Source organism: Aptenodytes forsteri, unplaced genomic scaffold, assembly GCF_000699145.1.
Source record: "Aptenodytes forsteri isolate BGI_AS27 unplaced genomic scaffold, ASM69914v1 Scaffold241, whole genome shotgun sequence".
NCBI lineage: Eukaryota > Metazoa > Chordata > Aves > Sphenisciformes > Spheniscidae > Aptenodytes > Aptenodytes forsteri.
Genome location: NW_008795252.1, coordinates 9916093 through 9940361, shown reverse-complemented (window position 1 = coordinate 9940361; position 24269 = coordinate 9916093). Strand labels below are relative to the sequence as shown.

Below are 24269 nucleotides of genomic sequence, written 5' to 3'. Positions count from 1 at the left end.
CTTTTCCCCATCCCAATATTGAAGTTCAGACAGGAGGGAAACATAGCAAGTCATGATATAATCTGAGTGTTTATAGCACATACAGTCAGGAAGGGTCTGAATATGTTACTGCTGCTTTCTAATTGTTGTGTGTCTGGTACTGCTAATAACAGGAATATGTGTGTATTACAGAGAAAATAAATCTACGTTAGCTCAAGCATATGCCCAGTCACAAACTTCCTGTTGTATTATACCTCTCTCGACAACCATACGTGTAAGTGACTTGGAGCAGGGAATATCTACTGCTCTTCTTAAACAGGAAGGTATGAGAAGGGATGTACTGGAACAGGATGAAATAGAAGACAGTATAAAACTGGTAAGGAAACCTGAAGTTGCAAGCTGTTGCATTGCCATATGCCAGTATTATGAAGCTGGAGGTAGCTGGCAAACTTTGGAATTGTGCTGTGACATAACACAGGCTTAAGATTTGTGTCCTGTGGCTGAAATCCTTGCATGTTACCAACTTGGGGGTGTGTGTGTGAAATTTGGAAGGTAAGAGAATAGAGTGAGGAGATCCATAGTCCTGATCCTTTTACAGAGGTGGGGATGGAGAAAGGCAGGATGAAGAAAGCATATGCTCTAAGGTGGCAGGCTGCTCTTTCTGTTTCATTTTGCTTGCAGTAGTGGCTGAGCATGTTCTTTTGTACTAAGTGTTCCAGTGCATGTGGAAGGAGAGATTTAATGATTTCAGTGTGCTTAGGAAGATAAATTAGGCTGCTGATGGTGCTTGTCTTTACTGTTGCAGCTTCTGGGTTTTACCCAGAAGAAGGGCAAAAGGATATGGAGAAGACTGGGATGTCCAGGGAAAATTACTGTGAGGAGAGCCGTGGACTGGGATGAGCTCTTGAGGAGGTAGAGACAGAGCTACAGTACCTTACTTAGAACTGGATCATGTGGAGTGGCTGGAGGAGCAGCAGTAAAGAAAGCAAAGGAGGTGAAGGGAAAGGGTGACAATGTTTTGGGAGTCTAGGTAATAGTAACTGGGGGTGGGGTGGAAATCAGTGCAACATGGAGCATAGGGTGAGTTTCCTTGTTTCATGTGTGAAGGTTGGAGGAATTTTTCATTTGTCCTAACCTGTTGCAAAGATTAAAACTTTCTAGCATTGAACTTGGAAAATTTGCATCCATAATACAGATGAAAATCTCTCTTACATCAATACCTCTAGAACCCAGCCCAGGCAGCTGTTTTCCAACACACACGCGTGCTTCAACATACAGAGTGAATGCACCCTCCCTCCTCTGTGTATGTTAAAGCCTGTGAGAGAAGTGGAGGGGACTTTGTTTATTTTTTTCATTTACCTTGAGATCTGCTGGAGCAGGTTTCCTTCTGAGAGCATTATGTAACCATGAACTGAATTGGATTGCTCGTTCAAAACATGGTATATCTCCTAGGTCAAGAAACCTGCTTTTGTTTGTTTTGCATTTAGCATTCAATGTCTGTTGGGAAGCAAACTTTCCATGTTTCTGGCAGAAACTTGAAAAACAAAACATATGCATGTGTAATAATTTGCTATAAACCCTAAAATTCTATTTCCAATATAGTGGTTGTTTCTTATGTTACTGGAGAAACCGTGTATAGTCTGGTTACAAGCCTGGGAAATACAGTGCCTGCATCTGATGTTATTCATAATCTTTTTTTTTTCTATTCCAGCCATATACTAAGTTATGTGGCAGGCTTCTGTGTATCACAGTAAGATTTTTGTGGCCCTGAGATGTCGCTGGCAAAGGACTGCTTAGAGTTTCATCCCAGTTAGAAATGGGAGGCTTTTAATTAATTACTAGGAGGAATGCAGCATGATCAATACTACTAGACTTTATTTTCCAGAGCAGGGGAGGGCAGGCTATTGTTCAGAGGCTGCCTGTGGCCTTCAAAGCAGTTTGCATTGTCCCTAAAAGGAATTTGCTGAAGATGCCAGTGCATGTCATTGTCATGACATGCGCCTGCTTTGTTACCGCTTTCTCTGGTTCATTAGGTTTGTTAAGTTGGAACTGCACCTGAACATGAAGAGAGAGTGATTTTGCCCAAGCATGTTTTGCTTGCAAATAGTTGTGCCACTGAAATGTGTTGCTACCCCTTTGCTGTCTTCTAGAGACTATTACTAACTCTGTCGGAGTACTTCATGCAAGTTCTCCCTATTCTGCTTCAAGCGAAAGGTTATACTTTTCAAATTGGTTGTGTGATCTTATCCAGCTGTTTTTTGCTTAAGTAGCTTAAGATTCCTTTAATGGAACTGCTGCGTTAGTATGTTCACAGTGTGACAGACCCTCAAAGGGAGGGAGGAAGAGAGGAGGACAGCAGTGTCGTCAACACACTTAACAGGCTGTGTGTCCACACTGCCAACCAGGCACTTCTGCCAAACCTGTCAGTTCACTACTGAACTGTTTGCATTATCAATTATGAATTTAAAAACCCAACAAAAACCTCACAAAAAGCCACTGATTAAGGTGGTCTTGAGCTGCTGCTCCAAGAAGTGTGAATTTCTTCAGGTGAGGAATATATATACCTAATTCACTTTTCAAGGTGTTAAATTCTCAAGGAGAAATTTTTTTTAGCATAATTCTGCTGAAAGGTATTAAAAGTGGAGAGTTTTTGCTAACTGCTACAATCTCATGCAACTGATGCTCTGTTGGAGGGAGAGGTCAAAACTTTGGCTTAGAGAATTCGGAGTCCCTTTATTTTTAAGTCTTGAGTTTATATTTAATAAAACGTAAAGCCAACAGCTTCCCTTAGTTGTAGAAGGACTTCATCATGGGGTTTTGGTGAATGGGTGGAGCCTGTGGCGAGTGAAGGCTAATCTCCCAAGTCAGCAGCTGGCTCACCTCATATCCCTGCTCTTACAAACTCCTTAAGACAAATTGTCAAGTGTAGAAAGCATACATAGTGCCATACAGTAGCAGGTGTCAAGTGGACTCCAGTGAATCACACTTGCGGTTTTAATTTTCTAATGACTGCCAGTCACTTAGCTGCTGTTTCTCCTGCTAGCTTGATGAGGACAGTTCTTGATCCAGCAGTAGGAGCAGCAAAGCGTCACTTCAAGGAAGAGTGGAACGTGTGTGCCCTGGTGTACTTTTTTGCTGCCTGTCGTGGGCCAGGATTAGCACTTGTGCGGTGAGCCAGATCAGGGAGCTTATCCAGCTGGGAGCTAACCTGACGAAAATAAATTGTGAGCACTATTGACGGCTGCACAAGGAAGGACTCTTCCTTTTGCTGGGACCTGCCTGTGGTTACCTCAGCTTAGAATGACTACAAATTGTACAGGCAACCGAACAGAGACTTAAAGGAACATTGGTGGCTACTCTTGTAACAGCAAGAGGTCATGATACTGCTTACTATTGAGTAATGTTGTCCTCTTCTAGCAAAACTGGAAAACTAGGAATAAATTAGAATTGCTAGCTATTTTGATGTCTGCTGAAGTAAATGATACTAAGTCAGCTTCTAATTTTTTAAAACACAGGTGTATTTTTAATCTCCGGTGAGGCTGTTGAGAAAGTAATTTTCTTTACCTTAAGAAAAATGTATGTGTGGAGTTAGCCAACACATTGTTGGCATCTTCTTTTTCTTCCCCCCAGCCCAAAGGAAAATGCCATCCCCTGATCCTCAGAAAAGAATTTCAGGTACTTCTCCACTTGGATCTGGTCAATGATATCATGCTGTGGCTTAAGATCTGAAGCAGGTGTTGTTTCCCCACTGCCTTCCTCCCTTGCTAGCTGTCTTTGGGCAGCTATCTGCTTTGTCTAGGTGGCCTTGCTTTACAGGTGTGGAGTTGATTTCTTCCCCTCCTTGTTGGGGCTTAGCAGAAATAATTATCCTGAAGGAATGCTCACTTGAACAAATAAAGGCTTGTCACTGCCTCTGGAATTTTACAGCTAATAAGTTGTCAATGTCTAGAAGAAATGACTTCTAATAATGTGGTGTCAGAAGCTAGGTATACCGGGGCTTGACATGTTAAACCAGTAACTCTAGAGGTCACATTTCTAGGTCTTTCTCCCTCCCTGCTACTTTCTAGTGAGGCTAGATTGAGACAAATGATTTGTCTGCTCCTGCCTGGTTCATTGTGAGTGACTTAACAAAAATAACTCCCTCTGAAAGGATTTGAAAAGTCTTCTGAGACTTTACACATGCTTTTCTTTTTAAAAGCACATGTTCACGTTGAAATCATGAAAGTTGTCAGCAGAGTTGTGGTTCTGCAAAAGATATGCAAGCCCACCATTTCGCAAGATTTTGGCAGAAGGGAAACTTGTGTACTGACCTACTGAATTTATGTAGGTTCTAGATCAAGATGTTATATCTGGAGTAGGCAAGAATGCAAACAAATCCCTTTCAGCACATCAGTAGAGGTAAGTGTATAGACCTTAACTTGCAGCAGTATAAGGAATCTCCCAACTCATCTGGAGGTGAGTGAGCATGGGCAGTTCCTTGTGTAGGGAAAGAAGCAGGGGGGAAACATGCTAAGATTTCTTAACTGTTTCAGAACACAAGTGGTAAAAGCTCTTTTTCTTCAGGGGCCCTAATGTACTTTAGTATGGTTGTGGAGCCTGGGTAATACCTGGTTTTGTAGGTCTTAAATTGTTGATTTTAGCAAAGTTGAGCAAAGATATTCTGTTTTCAGCTTTTGGAATTCTTTATGAGAAGTTAAACTAATAGACGATCGTCAGTAGACGTACTGGTACCAAAGAAACCAGCAAAGCTTCCTGCCAATATTAACTAAAGAAACTTCCCAAACAAACAGCTCTATTAAAATGTGAAAGAATAAATACTGTTGTTCATTTGTCTCTTAAGTTAAAAATGCCAATTTTTATCAGATTGCAGGCCAAAATTATCTAAAAGTGCCTTTCAGTGTTGCATTATGCATATCGGGGTACTGCCTCAACCAACTGCTTGATATTTTGTGCACTTTCAATCTCAGGTATTTGATGCTGGTGACTACTTCGGTATAATGCAAGTAGAAGAGGTGGATGATGAGGAGGAAGGTGATGAAGAAATGGAAGAAGAGTTAAAAAAGAAACCAAATCCTGGAAATGAACCTTGTTTCAAAGTTATCGTAACAAATGAGAATGGGCTTCAAGCCTCCAATCCCGATAGGTGAGTAGTGATTTCAGAACTAGTGTTCAGTCTTTGAGTAGTCTTAAACCCTAAAACGATACGGACAGTTTGCTTTAAAACTTGTTTCGTCCTATTCAAAAATCCTCTTTTCTTACTATAAGACATAGCTGCCTGTTTGAGGAAAGGTGCATGCTATGAGGCACATCTTGCAAAGGGTACTAGGAGCGCAAGTATCTTAACATTGTTCTTTTCTAAATCATGCAGGAAGATGCTTAAAAATCGGTTTTAGTAAACTGAGGGAGAAAATAGGGAAAAGACAACCTTGAAATGAATTCTGCAGAAAGAAAACAAAAACTTTGTATCTGCAAGACTGTGTGTCCTTGCGGAAAAAAAAAACTGAAGAAATAATTGTGACCTTCACAAATCTCAGGCTAAGGAGGTATTGAGCAGCTTCAAAGTAATGATCCATGGACTATTAAATTTCCTCCAGTTGGCTAAAATATAATTCAAGAGTGCGATAGTGTGATTGCATGCTATGCATGCATATATAGTTGAATACATCACGTTACTGTTGGCTTTCTTCAGAATCAGCTTATCTGTCATGAATATGAGACTAGTGTACAGCTATAAAACTAGAAAAAAGTTGCATAAGAAACAACTTCATGTTACAACACAGTTTTTTGTGTTCTTACTGATTTCAAACATAGAACAGGCTATTTGTCATATATTAATAAATGGCAGTGAGATGAAGTCAACTCTGCTGGAGATCTAAACACAATTCTGCTCAGTTCTATAAAACTTCTTTTGCCAGAACTTTCATACTTTTTAGGTCTTAGGCAAACATACAAAGTCTAAAAACCTAAATTTAGCCTTGGTGAGTAAAAACAACATAGAGCATAGGTATCTGCCTTTACGTGCCTGCTTTAACCTAAGTCATTACTTTTCTAAATCTGAGAACACACTTAAATTACAAAGTTCAAAACAGGTCTTGTGATAATCTTGGGCTTCTTTGCAGCATTCAGATGTGTGGGAATGTAGGAGCAGAACACCAGCACGCCTGTTTGCTAACAGATTTCCAAAGAGCTTGATCTTAGCATTCTCTAGAGTCTTTAATTTTAAAATTAAATGAGGTTTCTTCTGTATGTGGAATCTGAGATACAATAATTGTTCAAGGATACTTGGTGTACGTGACAGCGGACATGTTTTTAACTTTCTGAAATGTGGGTGGTGGGGTGGTTTTGTTTGGAGGGGGTTGTTGTTTGTTTGGTTGGTTGGTTTGTTGGGGGTTTTTAGCAAGTAGAATTCAGATTCCTATCTGACTTGGTTCAGTAAGAGGATATAACCAAAATGTGGGAGAACCCTTCTGTTTGAATAACTGGTTTTTTTAAAAATCATGCAGCCTAAACAAGAGTTAAACTTGTCAAGGGAAGCTGTGCCAGTTGTGTATGATTTTGTTTTGGATCAGATTGGTAATTCTTTAAAACAATGCATTTTTTTCTGCAGACCAGGGCGGGGGGGGAGAGGGAAACACTCAAAAAAAACCCCAAAGACAAACAATAAAAAAAACTTAATCCTTTTTTTTTAATAGTAAAAGATACAGGCTTTTCATGATCAGATCTCTCCACTGAGTTGTACAGATGATGGTAGATGTCAAAGAGCTCATGGCTAACAAGATCCTTGAATACTTTTGCAAAATAATGTGTTGTTTTCCTTCTTCAGGGAAGAATATCTGGTTGATACAGTGGAGTTAATGATCAAAAGGGAAGAAACTCTTGTGTTCCTGGCCTTTAAAGGGAACTGGGCTTACAAACTGAGTGCCCTGTTCTGTGTTTGCTCCTCGTTTTCATGGAAATACTAACTAATGCACAATAAGCTTTCTAGAACAAAAACAGAGTGTAAGTTACTGCTGGGAAGTCGTTCCTAACCTGTAATGTCACAATGTGTACTCTGGGAGGGACTTCGGGAGTAAGAGAAGACTTAGTTATCAAACAATCTACAAGGAAACGTAGCTCTTATTCACAGAACATCTGGCAATATATGTGTGAAAATATACTGTTGTAATGTTACCAAAATTCTCTTTAAGCATTTTCCTCATTGACCACGCCTGGACGTACCGTGTTGAACATGCCCGCCAGCAGCTGCTTCACGTACCTGGTTTACTGCACAGGATGACAAATCTCATGGGAATCGACTTTCATGGAGAGATCCCAGATGAGGGCAGTATTGAGCAAGTGTTGCAGGAAATGTGGAAATACAATCAGACCTACCAGCTTTCTCAAGGGGTAAGTCTCTAAGGCCTAATTAGGACATTAAAAAGTTCTGAGCAGTCCTGAATGAAGACATTCCAATACATGGCTATTAACAAAGATACATTTTCAATACAAAAAAGGTCGTTTACAGGCATTTCAGAATAAACTTCTACTTGGAAGGAGAGCAAATGCCATGTAGGGCTAAAATGCACAGTGGCTTGCTACCAGCTTTCTGATGAGAACTTTGAGGGGGTTTTTATAGAGATGGGAAGAGTCTGCTGCAAAAGAAGTGGGCTAGAAGGGGAAGATCTGCTTGTATATTATGTGGGTTTTTTCTACTCAAACTTTCTCATAGTGAGGGAAAGAATGTCATGAATCAACTGTCTCACATAAAAGTGAGTGTCTCAGCTATGCTCACAGTTTTCCTCACCTGTATAGAGTGCTTTACATACCAGGGATATATCTACACTGTCAGATAACTTAACTTCCTGGTTTGTATTTGACAACTGATTGTCTATACTGTGTAAATGTTAGCTCACCCTCAGGTGAGAACCAGCTAGTTTCAAGATGGAACCTAAGTGTCTCTGAGCATAGCTTACCCTAAGGGCTGCTACTTTTAGGTAGTGTGGATAAGACCACACCAGGTTTGGTCCCTCTGCCCTACATATTCCTTCAGCACTGTACCAGCAGGTCTTGAGCCTTCAAACACCCTCAAGTGCATACATGCCATTTCTGAGGGAATACAATCCTCAGGGTTCAGTTAAAAACTCTTTTGTAGGGGCTGCAATATACCTCCTAGGCTATTGTGAGTATTTTGGATTAAAGAGGAGAAAGGCAAATTCTTCGGGCCAAGCCCTGTGCAGAATGGGCAGGGCTAACCCTGAGCAAGTGAGCATGACTAACCTGCACCTCTTAACTCAGGGGCTTGAGGTTGTTGCTTGGAGTGGACACCTTTTTCAATTATGGTATCAGCTTAGCTCACAGTAGTATCAGGCCTGAAAAATCCCTGAGAAAGTGATTAGTTGTGACTGCTTTCTTTTTTCCTTGGGTTTTCTTTTTTTGTTTAAATAAAAAGGAGATCTGAACAGTATATCTCAATCTTTCTACCCTATGTCTTTGTTGCCCATCTTGTTGTCATGAGTGGCTTGTGAATCAGGTGGAATTATCTGTGTTACCACTTGAAAAGTGCTTTCCTGGAAGACAATTAACTCAACTTGTAGCTGCATTTGTCTTCTGTTCCCCTTTCTGGCACTAGGCTGCCTGAATATCTTAAGGCTAATCTCTGTGCCTCCATTTCCGCATCTGTAAAAGGGCGACAGTAGTGCTACCAAGCAATTTAAAGTTTATTCATTCATTCAGGATTTTATTGTGACAAGTGTGGCAGCCTCAACACTCTTACAGCGAGCTGTTGTTGCAGGGGGCAGTTCTGCTCTCTTTCACTCTTAAGCTGTAAACTTCCAACTCGTCCTTGTAGTGAACTAGTTCTGATAGAAACTGCAGGAAAACTAACCCTACCAAAAAAACCAAACAGCCTTCTGCTGCTTTAGCTCCCTGAACTGGCTAGTTTGGTAGAGGGGAAACAGGTCTAGTAAGCAACAGCACTAGCATAAGAAAGAGGACGGAACTGTGCATTTGAGATGGGAACAGGCTGTTCCCAGCAGTGGCTGGATGCTAGTCTGGCTTAGCCTCCGAGTTGCAGGGATGGGAGTGTTACTCTGTACTTCGCACCTGCTCACAATCTTGGCTAGAGTAGGAAACAGAGAAATGGTGTAGGGGGTGCTGCCAGTGCCTTCTGTCTTGCAGTGCTTTTCTAGCAATTGATATGTGCAGGATGTCTCACTCTCTTTAATCGTACAGACTGCTGAGGAGAAGGTTCCTGTCTGGTACATTATGGATGAATTTGGATCACGCATTCAGCATTCAGATCAGCCTAGCTTTGCAACAGCACCTCTGTTTTATATGCCTCAACAAATTGCTTACACTGTTCTCTGGCCTTTGAGAGACCTTGAAACTGGTGGTAAGTGTGTGTCTGTAAAGTTTGGGGTTTTTTTTATGCCCGCAACAGAAGATGTGCCATATTCTTACAAATCACTGAGCACTTCACAGCAGAGCAAATATTTCAAGACCAAAATGACTGCATATTTGCAGTGCTATCAAATTTAAAAGTTCTTTGCCTGATATTCCCAGCACCATAATTTATGTGAGATAGAGGCCTTCATTCGTCAAAAAATGTTGTTAATGTTTTATTGACAGAGAACTTCAATCTTGCAACACTGTCCTAGTGAAACTACTGATTCAGTCATCTGAGAGTTTAAAAAAAAAATTCCTTAAAAGTCTATGTTTGTAGCTCTGAGTCACAAAGTCAAGTACTTGAAGTCAGAAAATGCCAGGCCAACCGTTTGCTCCTGTAATCTTGGTTGGGGGCCACCTTATGCCCCCATCATGTAGAGGAGATAAGTGCCCAGCTGTCTGACTAAACTGACATTAAGTCAGATGGTTTTGGACTAATTTTTGCATCCTAAATAATACCCTTTTTAATGTCGTTCTTTAATTATCTCTAACTTTGCATTTAAATAAAGAAGTTGTGGTATTATTAACTGTTCAGCTGTCATTGGTGTGATATGGCATGAGGAAGACTTTCAGTGGAGATATGAAAGGTAGTTCCTAGAAGGTTCTCCTTGTTTTGGTGCAGATGAAGTGACTCGTGATTATGCTTACGGGGAAACAGATCGCTTGATCAGGAAGTGTGTTTTGTTACCGTGGGTGCCTAATGAAGTGTTGGATGTCAACTGTTTTACACCAGAGCCATCAGATGAGCATTACCAGGTATAACTTTAATAAATCTCATATTTTATCTCTTTTAAGAAGAGGTGGTGGGTAAAAACATTGCAAAAATTCTGATTTTGCTTCTTTTTAGGCTTAAAGATTAATTCAGAGTATAGCTATTAACTAAAAAAAAAAAACCCCAAACAAATCATTTCAAAGAAAGCATGTTGAGACAAGAAATGTCTTATGCATAATATTTAACTGTTTAAAAACTGAAGCAACACAAATTATTTCTAATATGTTACTGTAATATTGTATAACTTTCTCTATAAGCATGCTGTAAGGTACATCGTATAAGGTACCCACCTTCCAGTTAGATATTTGAGACGTTGCCTAATAGGCTTACCGATTGGATTTATTATTGTAGCACTTTTAGTCAGTCTTGAATTACAGAAAGATTTATTTTAGTTTTTTAGGAGTGGTTATATTTTTCAACCTGGCTACTCACTCAATGTCGTGGTTTAGAACCATTAAATATTGGAGCAGAGATGTCTTTAGTTTGATGGCACTGTTATAAAGTACTCGTTTTGTTTTGTGCTCTCCTTTCTGCTAAATGTTTGTGATATTTTAAGGATGTGAAATTATTGTTGTTTGGAATCTCCTTTTCATGAACCAGATCTGCATGAGGTTCTTTTTTAAGAAAAATTAAGGAACCTGATGCCTATGAGGACACTGTACTGGCCACGAACTGGCGTTCAAAGTGCAGCTTCTGAAGATTAATCTATACTCTACTCCAACTGTATGTTTCTTGTGATAGAGGATAGGCAGAAAATGCTGGATCCAGCTTGTTATTAACAATATCTAGTCAGAAATGAAGTTTCTGCCAAAGAAGGATATACATTCAAAATAATTAGGCTGTCTTGTAACCTAAGTCAGATTGGCTGGTTGGGATTTTACATTTTTGGAAGAGGGGTAGATGTACTTTGCATTTACAGACGAGGAACAACAATGCACCCATAGTTTCATGTCTTACAGGTGTTCTCTTGGCAAAAGTGCCTGGATCTCAGATAAGGCAATTTTTTCCACATGTTTTAATTCTGTTTTACGATGATAGGTCAAGTTAAAGAACTGTGTGTGGCAAATGGACAAACAATATCCTCCTTTACCACCCCACCTGAAAAACATCTTCTCAAAGCATCTTTTTTTTCTTTACTGTGTCTCTGCCACTCAGCTATTGAGAAGAGATGACAGCAAAATATTGATGCTAGAACCAACCAACAGAGCTTTCTTTTACTCTAGAATGTTTAGCTGTAGATTAAAGTCTTAAATGGTGACAGACCAGTGAAGAATAGCTTAGGGCATAGCACATCCTTAAGCACCGAAAGTGAGGTGGCTAGAAAGAGATACCATGTTGCTGACATTTCCGATTCCCCTATTTTCACATAAGCAGAGCTGCATGCGCAAAAAAGTACAGACAACTTCAGAGATCAGTTTACAGCACTAATATGTGAGCCAGCAGTTCTGCAGGGAAATACAATTGTGTGAAAATGTTTCTAAACGTTTCTGCAAGTCATACGGTTTCAAAATCGCTTGCTGCTATCACTGTATAATTTCTGCAACTGCTTTACTACTATGTGCAAATAATCACTTGTTGTTAAATGGACTGTGTTGTTTTTTACTATAGCTAAGGTTGTTATATTTCTTATTCTAATTTTCCATTAAATAAACCTGAAGGCTTCAGTGTTCTATTTAAAAGAATCACAGAGTTGTCACAACAACATTGTGGCTTAACTTTTACCTGATTTTTGTTCTGTTACCTAATTCGGGTCTCCAACACAGATCACAGAGGCTGTAATTTAAATGGTACTATGGGTAATGATTGGGCAATGATTGCAGAAACCAGTGTCACGGGAGGCGGCTTCTAATGAAGTGTCTGGGATGAAAGACGTATTTCTTGGGGTGACTAGAGTAGTTGCTGTTCTGCAGCAGCTCCCTGCGTTTGAGTTGCAGAAAAGGCAGTAATGAATCCTCTGGTACTGTTCTAAGAATTGTAGTCTTCTCTTAAAAGTACAGGCTCCCTTCCTATTCTTAGGTGACTGCAGGAATTACTTTGTATTTGTACTGTCCGGTCTATTTTAGAAGGTGATGTCTAAGATCTTAGATTACAATTGTGGTTTTGTTTATGCTTTCCAGTTATGTATGATTGTATTCCCCATAACAGCCTTAAAGCTAAAGAGGTATTTCTATGGCTGGACAGACACTTCACCACTGCAACTTATGAGGACAGTGTGCAGCAGCTGGAACTCAGGGAGCTGTTGCAGAACAGCAGCTACTTTGGTTTCTCAAGATGCACTTCTCCCATCCCAGAGTTTTGTGAGCTACTTCCTTTGGCAGGGTATCAGCAATGATCCAAATGTGTATTTCCTTTGACCAGTCAGAGGTGTTGTAAAAGGTGGAATGAGATTTTTTTCAAGCGTGTTTACTGCTGAAGACTGCAAAAAGCCTTTTGCTCATTTTCACAGGAGCAGAATTAGGTTCCAGCCTCCTATATTTTTTTTAGTTATCTGTAATAAAACATCATGGCTAAATGGTCAATCTTCCATTTCGTTGGAAATACAGTAACTTTGTCTTTTACTGCATATGATCATCTGTGATTTGATATCCTGTTTAATGCTTAGGAGAAACAGGAATTTCTCAGGGTGCTTTGACAGTGTTGATAAGCCCTGGTCTTGAAGCCATATTTCTTGTTCCTCTTTTACTAACAGCCTCTTACCTCTGATTCCCTTCTGCCGCTGCTCTTGTACTGATTTTTTTTTTTTTTTCCCCCTGCAGCATATTCAACATAATATATTTCTCAAAATGCAGCTTTGGTGGAATTCACTTGTGCCGAACACAATGGACCGACAAGACATGCAGATGGACTGTCATTTTTACTGTGACTACAAATGCATCTGTATACGTGTATTTAAATTCTTATGTGGAGATAAGGAATTGCAGAAAATGATTTGTAAAGGTTTACAATTTGAGAAAATTTCAACAGGCTAAACTTCAACAGACTGTTGCTAATAAAACACTTGGATGAACATTGAGTCATACAGAATATTTTACCTGTAGCTTCTCCTTAAAGATTATGTTGTTTTTCAATCCCTTCTTTTATAAACACGATTATGCACACTTTAAAATTCAGTTTGGTCTAAGCTGCTGTTCATATCCAAATATGTGATAGTATCCAAAATACTCCACTGAATATTGTGGAGTTTGACCTCAGACTGCTCATTTATTCTGCCGAATATTAACTTTTTGTGTTTTTTTGGTTTTTAGGCAATTTTAGCAGAAAACAAGGAAAAACTGCCTGTAATGATAAACCCACCAGTTTATGACAAAGACAAAGTTTTCAAGTATGTATCTGCAAACAAAATGCTTTCTTATCAAGATTAAGTATAATAATTGCAATGTGCTGAGGCTGAACAGTCTTTTCCAGCTTTGAACAACAGAGACGAGTTGAAGGTGTGTTTTTACGTAGCCACTTGCTTAAGATTCTGACTTACTAGTTGTTCTTGTTGGATTCTTCAGACTAAATGGATTGTCACTTACAGAATTTCTAAAAATAAATTTTAAGATTTTTTTTTAAATAAGCGCCACCTTCTGGGTGAAAGAAAAGTTGCACAATGTTGTAACTTTTCACTAAGGAGTATAACTAAAGTGTGTAAGAAAGACTAAAGACTTCTCTTCTGCATTATGGCATGTAGGTCCATAGGGGTATATGTGCTTCTTTGTGCTGTGTGAATGTTACAGACTATTCCCCTTCTTCAGATGAGATTGCCAAGCAGGAATCTTGTCAAAACCTGGGATGTTTTAAATTCGATATGTGCCTTACTACAAAAATGGAGTGTATGGCGTGAAACTATTTCAGAAGAAAGCTGGAAGAACACTGCAAAGATAAGGGATTTCTGTGAGCAAAAGCAGTGGCACTGCGTGGCTAGACTGCCTTATTACTAGTTTTATTCCAGAAAAACGTACTATTACGTAGCATTGCTGTGAGTTGCACTCCAGGGTGTTTGTAGTCTGACACTGGGATCCGAGCTCTTGCTTGCAACGTTTTGCTTAAGGGATGAGGTTAGGCTAAAACGTATTTGCTAGGTACACTCACGCCCCAGCTTCTTGTGTTGAGAGGAATTATTATTCATTAGATCAACTTTACTTGGGAAGAACTACTGAAAATCAAAGTCGCTTTGAGTTGAGAGGCATTTGTTAACTTGCTCAGTGATAGTTTAGATTTTATTATGCAGTTGAAATCTCTGGTTTGTCTAGACTTTGAGGATAAGCAAAAGCTATTTTTTCATGCAGTGTACTTGCTTCTATTTCAGATAAGGGAGTCAAAGGTAGATGCATTCTAACAGAGATGGAAAGAAACAGTGAGGATGTTGGGAAATGTTAACTTATTTTTCACCACTACCTCTTTATTTTGCATCTCATATTTCAGGTGAATGTCATTCACATCAGGGAGGCAGAGAGGGAAGGAGGGGGAAAACACATGCCAAATCCTTCCTGCTCTGCTTCTAAGGAATGTCATCAGCACCCTGTCCATGTATTCCTAAGGGTTTTCCTCTCTTCTTCTTTGTCCAGCTCCTGTCTGGAGAGGAGAAAGGAGAGCAGCTTGGCCTCCACAGGAGGCCAGAAGGTCCTTCTTGTGTTCTGAATTTCATCTACTAAAGTTCCTCCAGGAGCAGGGTAGCATCTCAGAGTCCAGATGACCTAATGGGAGCTGCAGTCTTCCAGTGCTCTTGGCCTCCTTCAAAGCTTTAAAGGTTTTAAGGCTGCCACCATGGACAGGCAGATGGGAATGTGTGAAGCTGGGTAGATGTGTGTAGCCTGTTAATGTGTATGCTTTGCATACATACACGTCATTAAATGCATGAGGTTACAAAGTTTAGAACCTGGGACAAATTCTTAGTCATCTTGTTTCCAAGTAGAGCTAAGACAGAGAATGGGAAGATGAAATAAATGTTAAACCTGAATCCTGAAAGGCAGGGGAGGGAGCAAGTACGTGTAGTTTGATATAGCAAAATTATAGGTTCAAGTAGGTCTTGTAGCATTAATAGTGACTGCTGCCCTAGGGAGATTGTTCTATCCAGCTGTGTTGATTGCTGGCTTGAAAAAAAGGTGGATAAAAGACCTAAACGTTTCAAGGACAAAATTAATATGAAAAGTCCTTCCAGTTTGTGTTGGGCTTGATCATCTCTTTTTCTCTTGATCTTCTCGTTCATGTGTCTCTTCAGCTACCTCAGTCATTTCTTAAAGATGCCCGAAGAGCTGTTACAAGACAACTCTGTTTTGATCGGTCTTGTCAGCTCTGTGCTTTGGGAGTTGATTCTCATAACTGCTTCTTAGCTTTAAATGCTTTGAGTAAATTAAGTAACATCTAACATGTTTTATATTATTTGCACAATTCCACTGGCTAATATCTTCTTTAATCCCAGAATTTATAGCATCCCTACTAGGACTTCTGTATGACAAGGGGGGGGGGGAATCATTCAGGAAGTATGGTTAGCTGGCTTCATTAGTTCAGTGTGTCATTGATATCGGAATGAAAGGTCCAGAATAGGTTGGCTAATATCACAGTATTGTAGTGTAGAGGTTCTGTCATCTATCAAACCCAGAATGGGACTTGGTGCATTTCTTATCTGTCTGTATTTTTATGTATATATGTGGATGTGTATTATCAGAGTAGACACTGGAATGTGTACCAATTTACTTAACTTAAAACAAGGGAATACCATAGAAGATCCTACGTGCTCCTTAGATAACAACAAAGGAATTGCCCAGTAGTTGTCAGGTGCCTGCCCTTATAGTCTGTGTTCTTCAGTGCAAAGGTCTGTTTTTTTCCAAATGTATGCATTAATACTGAATATACTAAAGTACCTAAGGGAATCTGACCACTAAACTCAGTGATAGGTGTTGGCAGTGAAATACATTAATTTTATATAGTGTTTCTATGAAATCTTCCTTCTCAGAATTAAATCATATGCCTTCCAGAGCCTTTGACTGTCCCAAGACTTTTATGGTAAGAGGATTGCGTATAGAATGGATGGAGTAACTTAAAAACTTGGAACAAGTGGAATGGCCTTATTTTCCCCTCTAATCTTAACCTCCATCAGCTTATTTCAGTGGTCTTCCTGCACTTGGCAAAGATAGATTGAGCTCCCCTGTTTCTTCTGTGCTGCACTTTTGTGTTCTATAAGTAAGTCTTAAGATACATAATCCAGAGTGCTCTGGCACATGAATTTCCTAGCAAGACTTCAAGATTAAGAAAGCAGGCTTTTTATTGTTAATGTGAGTAGCACCTCTGTGAAATCTTGTGTATAGCTGTAAGCTACTGGGGGGGGAAGTCTTTCTAATAGTCTTTGATAACTATATATTATAGAAGATACCACTATCTTCTGTGTATCTATAAAGGGAGCTCAGTGTTGTAGTGGGAAATTTTTGAAAGAGAAGTATTAGTTTTTTGGGAAGGGGGTTCTTTTGTTTTTAATACTTAATCAGGGGAAAAAGAGTACCAGAATCTTTCTTTAAGCCTGCTGTTCAGAGGGACTGAATGCAGGTCACTACTTGTATTTCTGTGTGGTGTAGAGCTTATGTAGAGCGTTTAAGTGAATTAACACTGGGGGGAAATTGATTTTTGGATGTGCAAGAGGAGGTGACCCATGTCTCAGCTGAATCCCCGATTTGTGCAAAGAACACCCTGCTCTTCAGCTGAGAAAAGTATCTGGTGTCTAGCCAGCAGTGGGAGTTTATTACTAAATGACGTATTGGGAAACATGGAATTAAGGGGGGGGGGAAGGGAACTTCTGATTAAATGATGTCTAGGGAATGATGTGGAGTAACATTTATTGGAGTTATCAGATGCTGGCAGGCTCTCCAGGTGTCCTTCCATGCTGTGTAAGGCCAAATGCCTTGGCCTCAGGCCTTTGTTACAGCAGCATTTTTCATACCATTGCCTCTTTCTGACAGGAGTAAGGGAGTTTGCCACAGGGGTTGTGTTTTTGTTTGGCCTTAAGCACTGATTAATCTGTTTTAACACCTTAGGTTATAGTTCAGCCTCATTGTTACCCTAGTTGGAAGAATTGTTGTGAGAACCATCGGTTGATGAACCAGAGGTCTCAAAGGTATTTGCCATAGCTGCAACTGGAGGGGAAGGAAGCCTTACTCTTGACTCCCAAAGATCCCCTACTGAGTTACTTCCACTAATTTCAGTAAAAACCTTTTTTTGAACTTTACCTGTAAGTGCATTCAAGGTCTCTGGTAGTTCATATGCAAAGGAGTCCTATCTGTGACTCTTCATAGCTCCAGCGTAACACTAATTTTGAACGGAGGTTTCACTTCTGTCCTGGAGAAAGCAACTGTAACTGGGCTGTTTTTGCAGATAACTAACCAAATGATTGTACAGCCTTAGCCCAACTCTAACCGTGGCTGTACTCCAAATACATTGCATTATACAAGTTTTATCCAACCACATTGCTTTTCAGAATGAGTGTACCAAACTCTATCCTTGGGTATGATACTTTTACCCTTTTTCCTGAGCTGGAAACCAGACACCACTCGCATAGGCTGGAACGGAAGCTGGGAATCCTAAAGGCCAGCATTCCAGCACTCTGCCAGAAAAAATTGTGCAATATGTTAGCAAAATATTTCCATACCATGCTAAAGGGGCTTAATCACATGAAGGGGGAGGGGAAAGGTGGCGGCACAGGGAAACAACCTATTGCTGCTCCTGTTTATTGAGTGGATTTAACAAGTAGAATAGGTCCATTGTGTAGATCTGATGATCCTCTTGCTACTAAGATCTGTTAGCTAGATTTGGATCCAGCTACCCAGGACTAGTGCCTGTGGGATGATAACTTGTGTTGTAGGGTGCGTTTGTAAGGGACTGATCTGGGACTGTAAGAGCAACTTAAATTCTAGTATTTCTTGTGTTGCATGTGTTCTTGCATGTATATTTGTGGGGGGATGTTGGATGCTTCAAGACTTTGTTACAGCGTTGTAAGGCCTTTTATCTTCAGGTCACCACTTTGATTCCCTATTGCTTCAGCAGCGACTAAAAGTTGCTCCAAACCAGTGGATATTTGGATAGCTTGTATACGAAATAGGTTTGGTGGAACTTGTACTGGGTCCCATATCAAATTTGGTATTGTACTTTCCCCTAGTGTGCAGACTTACAAGGAGAAGCCAAGCCACATATTGCAGAAAGAAATGTTAGTGGGGCTGTATGAAGATACTAACTTTGCTCTGTTGCAACAGTGGGGAAAGACTGGTGACTTCTTTCAACAGGGATGCCAGGCTGACTGTCTTCATCTACTGTGAAGTCAGCTGTCTTAGGCTCCAGTGTAAATAGTATAACCATTGTAGTATGTCACACATGGAGCTATGCAAAACATCTTACATACTTTTTTTTTTAAATAATGTATTTCCCCCTGTGACTGGGCTATTTTTACAGTTCGTTATTTCAGAGAAGTCTCTCACAGGGGAATGTATCTTTCAGTTGGTTAGTAGCAGAGGAGGAGAGGAAAGTTACACAACTGATAAGAATAGGTCTGAAGAGGAGGAAGAATATAGTGGTTTCTCATGGAAAAAATTAGTGGTTGCATAGTCTGTTTAAATGTTCCCTTATCATGAGGACTGTTTTCTATGTTAGTCTTGCTTTTTGAGTCATCATGCTGAATTCTGAATTAAGTGACCTCACCTTAAGCTGTAAAATCATCAGAATAACCTCTGTTGCTATCTGCTTATTTTAGCATGTCAGATAGCCAAGTCACTGGTTTTATTTGAGAGGGGAATTTTCTAAGATATGCAACATCTTGCCTCATTCTTGGTTATGTTCTGTAATGTGTATCAGGTTTGGGTTGGGTTTTGGTGTGGTTTATTTAATGGAGCTGGAAGGGGATTTGTATTAAACCTCAAAGTTGTGTGTACTTCCTGCACATACATAATGTACATACTTTCATATGTTTTGATTGTTTGAAATGTCTCTGTTCGTGTGAAGTTCTGAAAATAGTCTTCTAAAGCTGCTGAGTTAAACTGACAAGATTTCCTACGAATTTTTCTTGTGAATGACAGCAGGTTCATTTTTTAGGGCTCTTCCAACAACAAAGGCATTTACGAGGTCTCTCTCAAGGACTTTTCATGTAGAATAGTGAATTCATGTTAGTGCTTCTTTGTCAGGGACTTAGTCACTGTCTTCTGAATTGCTATTTTTGTGAAAGTTGTAGGAGCTAAACTATCTTTGAGATTTTTGTCTCAAAATACTTTTTTTTAATCTGCCCCACTTCAATTTAAAAAGTTTCTGTGTGTTAAGAAGAGATTGTCACAGATAGTGTGTATTGGTAAAGCATAATTCTTGTAGGAAGCCAAGCTTAAAACTTTTTTTTTCTGTTCAAGCAAGAGTTGACCAGTTTCAGAAACCAAACTCTCACATTTTTCTTCATATGCCTTTTTCTTCTTCTAGGGTTTTCACAGACATTCAGCAAGTCCTCAACAACCTGACACATCCCCGTTTTGTATTCACAGACCACGAGGGAGAAGCAGACATCCTCTACAACTTCTCACACTTCAAAGATTATAGGTTGCAATTGTTCCCCTGATAATACAAATTATTTCGTTGCTATAAAAACTGTGTTTCCAAAGGCCTCCCCAACATTCTTCCTTCACCTAACAACTACTCTGTTTTGTAGGAAGCTAAGTGAGGAAAGGCCTGAGGTAATGCTGAATCAGTTCCCATGTGAGAACCTCCTGACTGTCAAAGACTGCCTGGCATCCATCTCTAGGCGAGCTGGAGGACCAGACGGGCCAAGATGGTTGCCTCGTACTTTTAACCTCCAAACAGAATTGCCTCAGTTCATCAGCTACTTTCAGCAACGCGACAGAAGGTGGCTTATGTTTCCGCTTCTTTACATTTTGTGCTTTCTTAATCCCACTTTCCTCAAAGGCCAGTAGCCTGCATTTTGGGATTGGCAGCTGTTACACCACCATGAGTTTGCTTTTGGTGTGTTTATGTTCAAGTGAATTTTACCTGGAAAGTGTGAGCTCTTTAGATATTTTCTTTAATGTAAGAGTAGTTAAGCAATGCATTTTGAAACACAGAAACTTTGCCATGATTTGAATACAAATTTGAAGCTGTTGCTTTTTGTCTAGTCAAGATCTTACCTCTTGTATTTAACAGATATACAAAGGATCAAAATGTGTTTGCAACAAATGGGGTTTTTTTCAGGGGACCAGTAGCAGTTGTTCTTGTACTTAAGCCAGAGTGAAAAATGTTTAGAGTTAAAATACTTAGGTTCTGTAAGGTTGTAAAAGTAAAATCTAGGTTTAGTGTTAGCCTAAAGCAGTTGTGGAGCTTTAGGGTTTAAAATCCACACTCTTTCTGCTGGTGCAGCTGCCTTGGAGTGGATGGAAACTACAATTTTCTTTTGGTAAGAGAGAAAGAGAGCATTAGGTACTGCTAGTGAAATAACCTCTTATGCCTGGTGTGGAGTATTCTGGTTGAAACGTTGCTTCCCTGGTGACATTTGCTTATGGTGCCACCTGCCAGGCATTTCATTTGGCTGTTCTTTGCTCTACATAGTCTGTTATTGACTGGCATGACCGGGAGAGAGCGCTCCTTCCATGTATCCCTAGTGTTTGGTGTTTTAATTCCTTTTTAATACCAAGGATTGACCATAAATGCAATGTGCATGTAGGGAATGGGAAGGAGAGGATAGGAAGTTTCAAATAAACAAAACAGACCCGCTTAAGTTAACACCACTAACTTCAGCTCAGTTTACACTGTTTATCATGAAGCTCAAGAAGTTTCTCAGGATGCTTTAATAGATGGGGGAAAGGAAGACATCAAGTGTCACCCTGCCCTTACTCAGAAGGATGCATTGAAAGACCAGCATGTTGCCTATTTTCCTCAAAGATATTTCAAAGAATATTGCCCCTTGAGGTGACTAGTTACTAGAAAGTGAGAAGATGGTGATGTGCTTTCATTTTCTTGCAATATGAACTGTTGAGATATTGTGTGATTTCTTCCCAAAGAGACAAGTTATGGTGTCAGTTAACGTGAGTGATTTGGAGGTATTACTAGGGAATCAACTTAGAAAATTGCACGATACACTGCCAGAATGTTCACAGACTCCTGGCAGAATGATTTCCACACTGTGACCTGTGCGTGTTCATGATGATGCTGCCCAGTTGATGGATTGTTTGCCCCTTTTGAAGGAGTCGGATGCAGAAGGAGGAAATAAACAGTAAGAGCATGCTAGGCCCTAACTGAAGAGATCAGCGAAAGCTACCGCTGCCTTTTCTCCCCTTCATGCCTAAGGCTTACTGCTCCCAGCTGTCAGTCAAAAGTCCTTAGTTCTTGCACTGTAGCTCACAGCTTTATAATGTATTTATTCAGGGGAGTACATAGATCAGTTCAAGTGGATGTTCAGACAGGTGAATGAGGTGGATACTTACAGGTGTTGGCTTCTCTCTCTCTTTCTCTCTCTCTCAGAGGAGAAGACAACCACTGGATATGCAAACCGTGGAACTTGGCCAGAAGCCTGGATACCCACATCACCAACAGCCTGAACAATATCATCAGGCATAGGGAAAGCAGCCCAAAGGTTAGAGAGCATGGTTTCAAATGTGATTTAAAGGAGAGAGCTGAAAAAACTGCTTCAGAGAAGGAGGTCTAAAAATACAAAGAAGGAAATTTTTCTTCAAAATTCATATGCTGGCCATAAGCATACAGTTTCAATCAATTCAGAACTGACTCAGGTTCAAATCGGTCAGCTCCATTTGTTGCAGTGATGAACTTAGTCTGGTGTTTTCTTATTTAAAAAATAAAACTTGCCCTGACAGTAATGAATACTCCAGTGTGGTGCTGCTTTAACACTAATCTTCAGACTGGCAGATGAACACACATTAGCTATAGTTAGCATTGGTCATAAATTTTGGAACACTATTGCTTCTGACCTCTGGTTGATCATTATTGCTCTGCTCAGTGGCACAAAGTACCGTCTTTGCCAACAATAGATGAATCGTGGACCTCTTCATAGGGAGTCTGCAATATGCAGTCATACGTCAGAGTGTCACTTCAGCTTTATTTCTGTTGGTGTGTGGACTGCATGTATTTTCTGGAATGCAGAAATGCACAAAGAATTGCTTCACATTTCTAGTTCAAAACAACAGTCACCAAAATTATAAATAAAATTAATTTTGTAATTTTTTTAAAAATTATTATATTCTGGCCTCCCACTTTCCCCACCCTGATGTCAAAGTTTGATAAAAGGTACCTATTCACTAACAACACTGTGTATTCGTGCACACTTCTAAAGAAAAACTGAAATGTGTACAAGGATACCTTAAATCATCGAGATCCAATGACACTTTGTTTTCATTTCAGTTGAATTATATTTACTGTGAGTGTTTTTGCTTTGTTGTAGGTAGTGTGCAAATATATTGAGAATCCAGTCTTGTTTCACCGAGAAGATGTGGGGATGGTTAAATTTGACATCCGTTATGTTGTATTGCTGCGGTCCATAAAACCACTCAAGCTGTATATCTATGATGTATTCTGGCTGCGCTTTTCAAATCGGTAATTATGTTCTCCTTATTAGTGTGGAGGGGCTTAGAATTAAAACTGATACCTTGGAAACTAAGGAATTGTTTTATTCCTTAGGGCATTTTCACTTGATGACTTGGATGACTATGAGAAGCATTTCACAGTCATGAATTATGCTCCCGGTGTAACATTAAAACAGGTAAGCAAACAGTCCAAAATGCTCCCTCGCCTTTCCGTTGTTAGAAAATCTTCCAGTGCCTCCTTTGTGACTGTTGCCAAATAACCTATTTCACATCCATTTAAACAAGCGGTCAGTGTGTTGAAAGTACCCTAAGCAAATATTTTCCTAGGTTCTTCCCCCTCTGGACCCCTAATCATCTGTGATTATATAAGGTAATGCAAACCTACATCCTGAATATAACCCACATTGATAGAGATCAGTAGAAAAATTATTAAAATGGCAGCTAATCATTGTCAAAGACTTCGGTGTGATCTTTTATAAGAAGAAATACTGGAACAAGGAAGGTGTCCAGGAACTGTCTAATTCCCTAGTTCTCTACCTGGGTTTGTACGAATGGAAAAATATACTTGATATTCCATTCTCTTATCTGATTGCTCAGTCATTCCCAACCAAAACAGTCTTTGATGTTGCTAAACTGTTTTAGGTACACTGTGAAGAATTTATTCCTCTGTTTGAAAAACAATATCCTGAACATCCTTGGACAACGGTACAAGTAAGTCAGCAATTCAACTTTCTTGTGTAAATGTTTGTGGATCTTTTTTTATTCGGCAAACTAGCTTTTCCAAAAGTAGTGTTGGTTTTTTTTATTCATAAGATACACTTCATGTGTATCAGTTCCACAAAGGACAACAAATGTTAACCTTTACTTTAGAAGTATTTAACTTAGCATAATTCCCCCTCAAACATTTTGTTGTTAACATTTGAGAATTTTATTTCATGGTTACACTATGAGAATTCTTTATATTGGCCTTAGTAATAAAGCCAGTCCTGACTACCCTCAGGATCCTGGGAGCAGGATCTCTTTTTCTTGCAAGTTCCATCTTTTTTGCAGAAGGTTGCCAATAATCTAAGCCCATGGTTGTGAAGACTTAGTATTTCATGCAAAAAGGCAGGGAAGTCCAGAATATAGTGTGCTAATCGCTACAGATGTTGCTCACATGACTGTGGAGAAGTTGTCTTCAAAGCCTTCACTACTCTTCAGTAGAATATTAACTCTGATTCTGAAAAGCTGAACCACTGAAGTATTCAGGCTCTTGCTTTCTTTGTTCCAAAGAGCTTCACAAGATAAGGAGCTGTCAGAACAGGTAGGAGACTGAAGTAAATAGGAAATTACAGTGTATAGTAATCTCAGTGAAATGGCATCACAGGTTTTGATTTATCTATTTTAAGCAGAGCTGTCGGTCTAAAGATCTTCCTGTACACTTTCAGGTTAGCTTGTTGTGCAGCGCACTGGAGCTCACTCACAAAATAAGGATATGCCCAGCTGTGCCCACGTGGCTGATAGAAATAAGCACTGCCCCTGCTCCAGGGGTACTGTGCTTGAAGGGTTGCACTGCCAGATTGGAT

The 24269-nt window shown here is 39.8% G+C and overlaps 1 protein-coding gene across 2 annotated transcripts in view; it reads left to right on the top strand.

Moving 5' to 3' along the window:
* TTLL12 (tubulin tyrosine ligase like 12) overlaps positions 1-24269 on the top strand; it is a 29675-nt gene that overhangs the window by 1343 nt on the left and 4063 nt on the right. The window contains exons 2-12 of one of the 2 annotated variants that reach the window (XM_009279046.1): positions 4947-5122; positions 7167-7365; positions 9190-9349; positions 10025-10158; positions 13420-13496; positions 19601-19717; positions 19827-20021; positions 21629-21740; positions 22563-22714; positions 22799-22880; positions 23347-23415. In XM_009279046.1, the coding sequence (XP_009277321.1) occupies positions 4947-5122; positions 7167-7365; positions 9190-9349; positions 10025-10158; positions 13420-13496; positions 19601-19717; positions 19827-20021; positions 21629-21740; positions 22563-22714; positions 22799-22880; positions 23347-23415 (1473 nt within the window). The remainder of the gene's footprint in view (positions 1-4946; positions 5123-7166; positions 7366-9189; positions 9350-10024; positions 10159-13419; positions 13497-19600; positions 19718-19826; positions 20022-21628; positions 21741-22562; positions 22715-22798; positions 22881-23346; positions 23416-24269) is intronic. The other variant, XM_009279047.1, reaches the window with a different exon arrangement.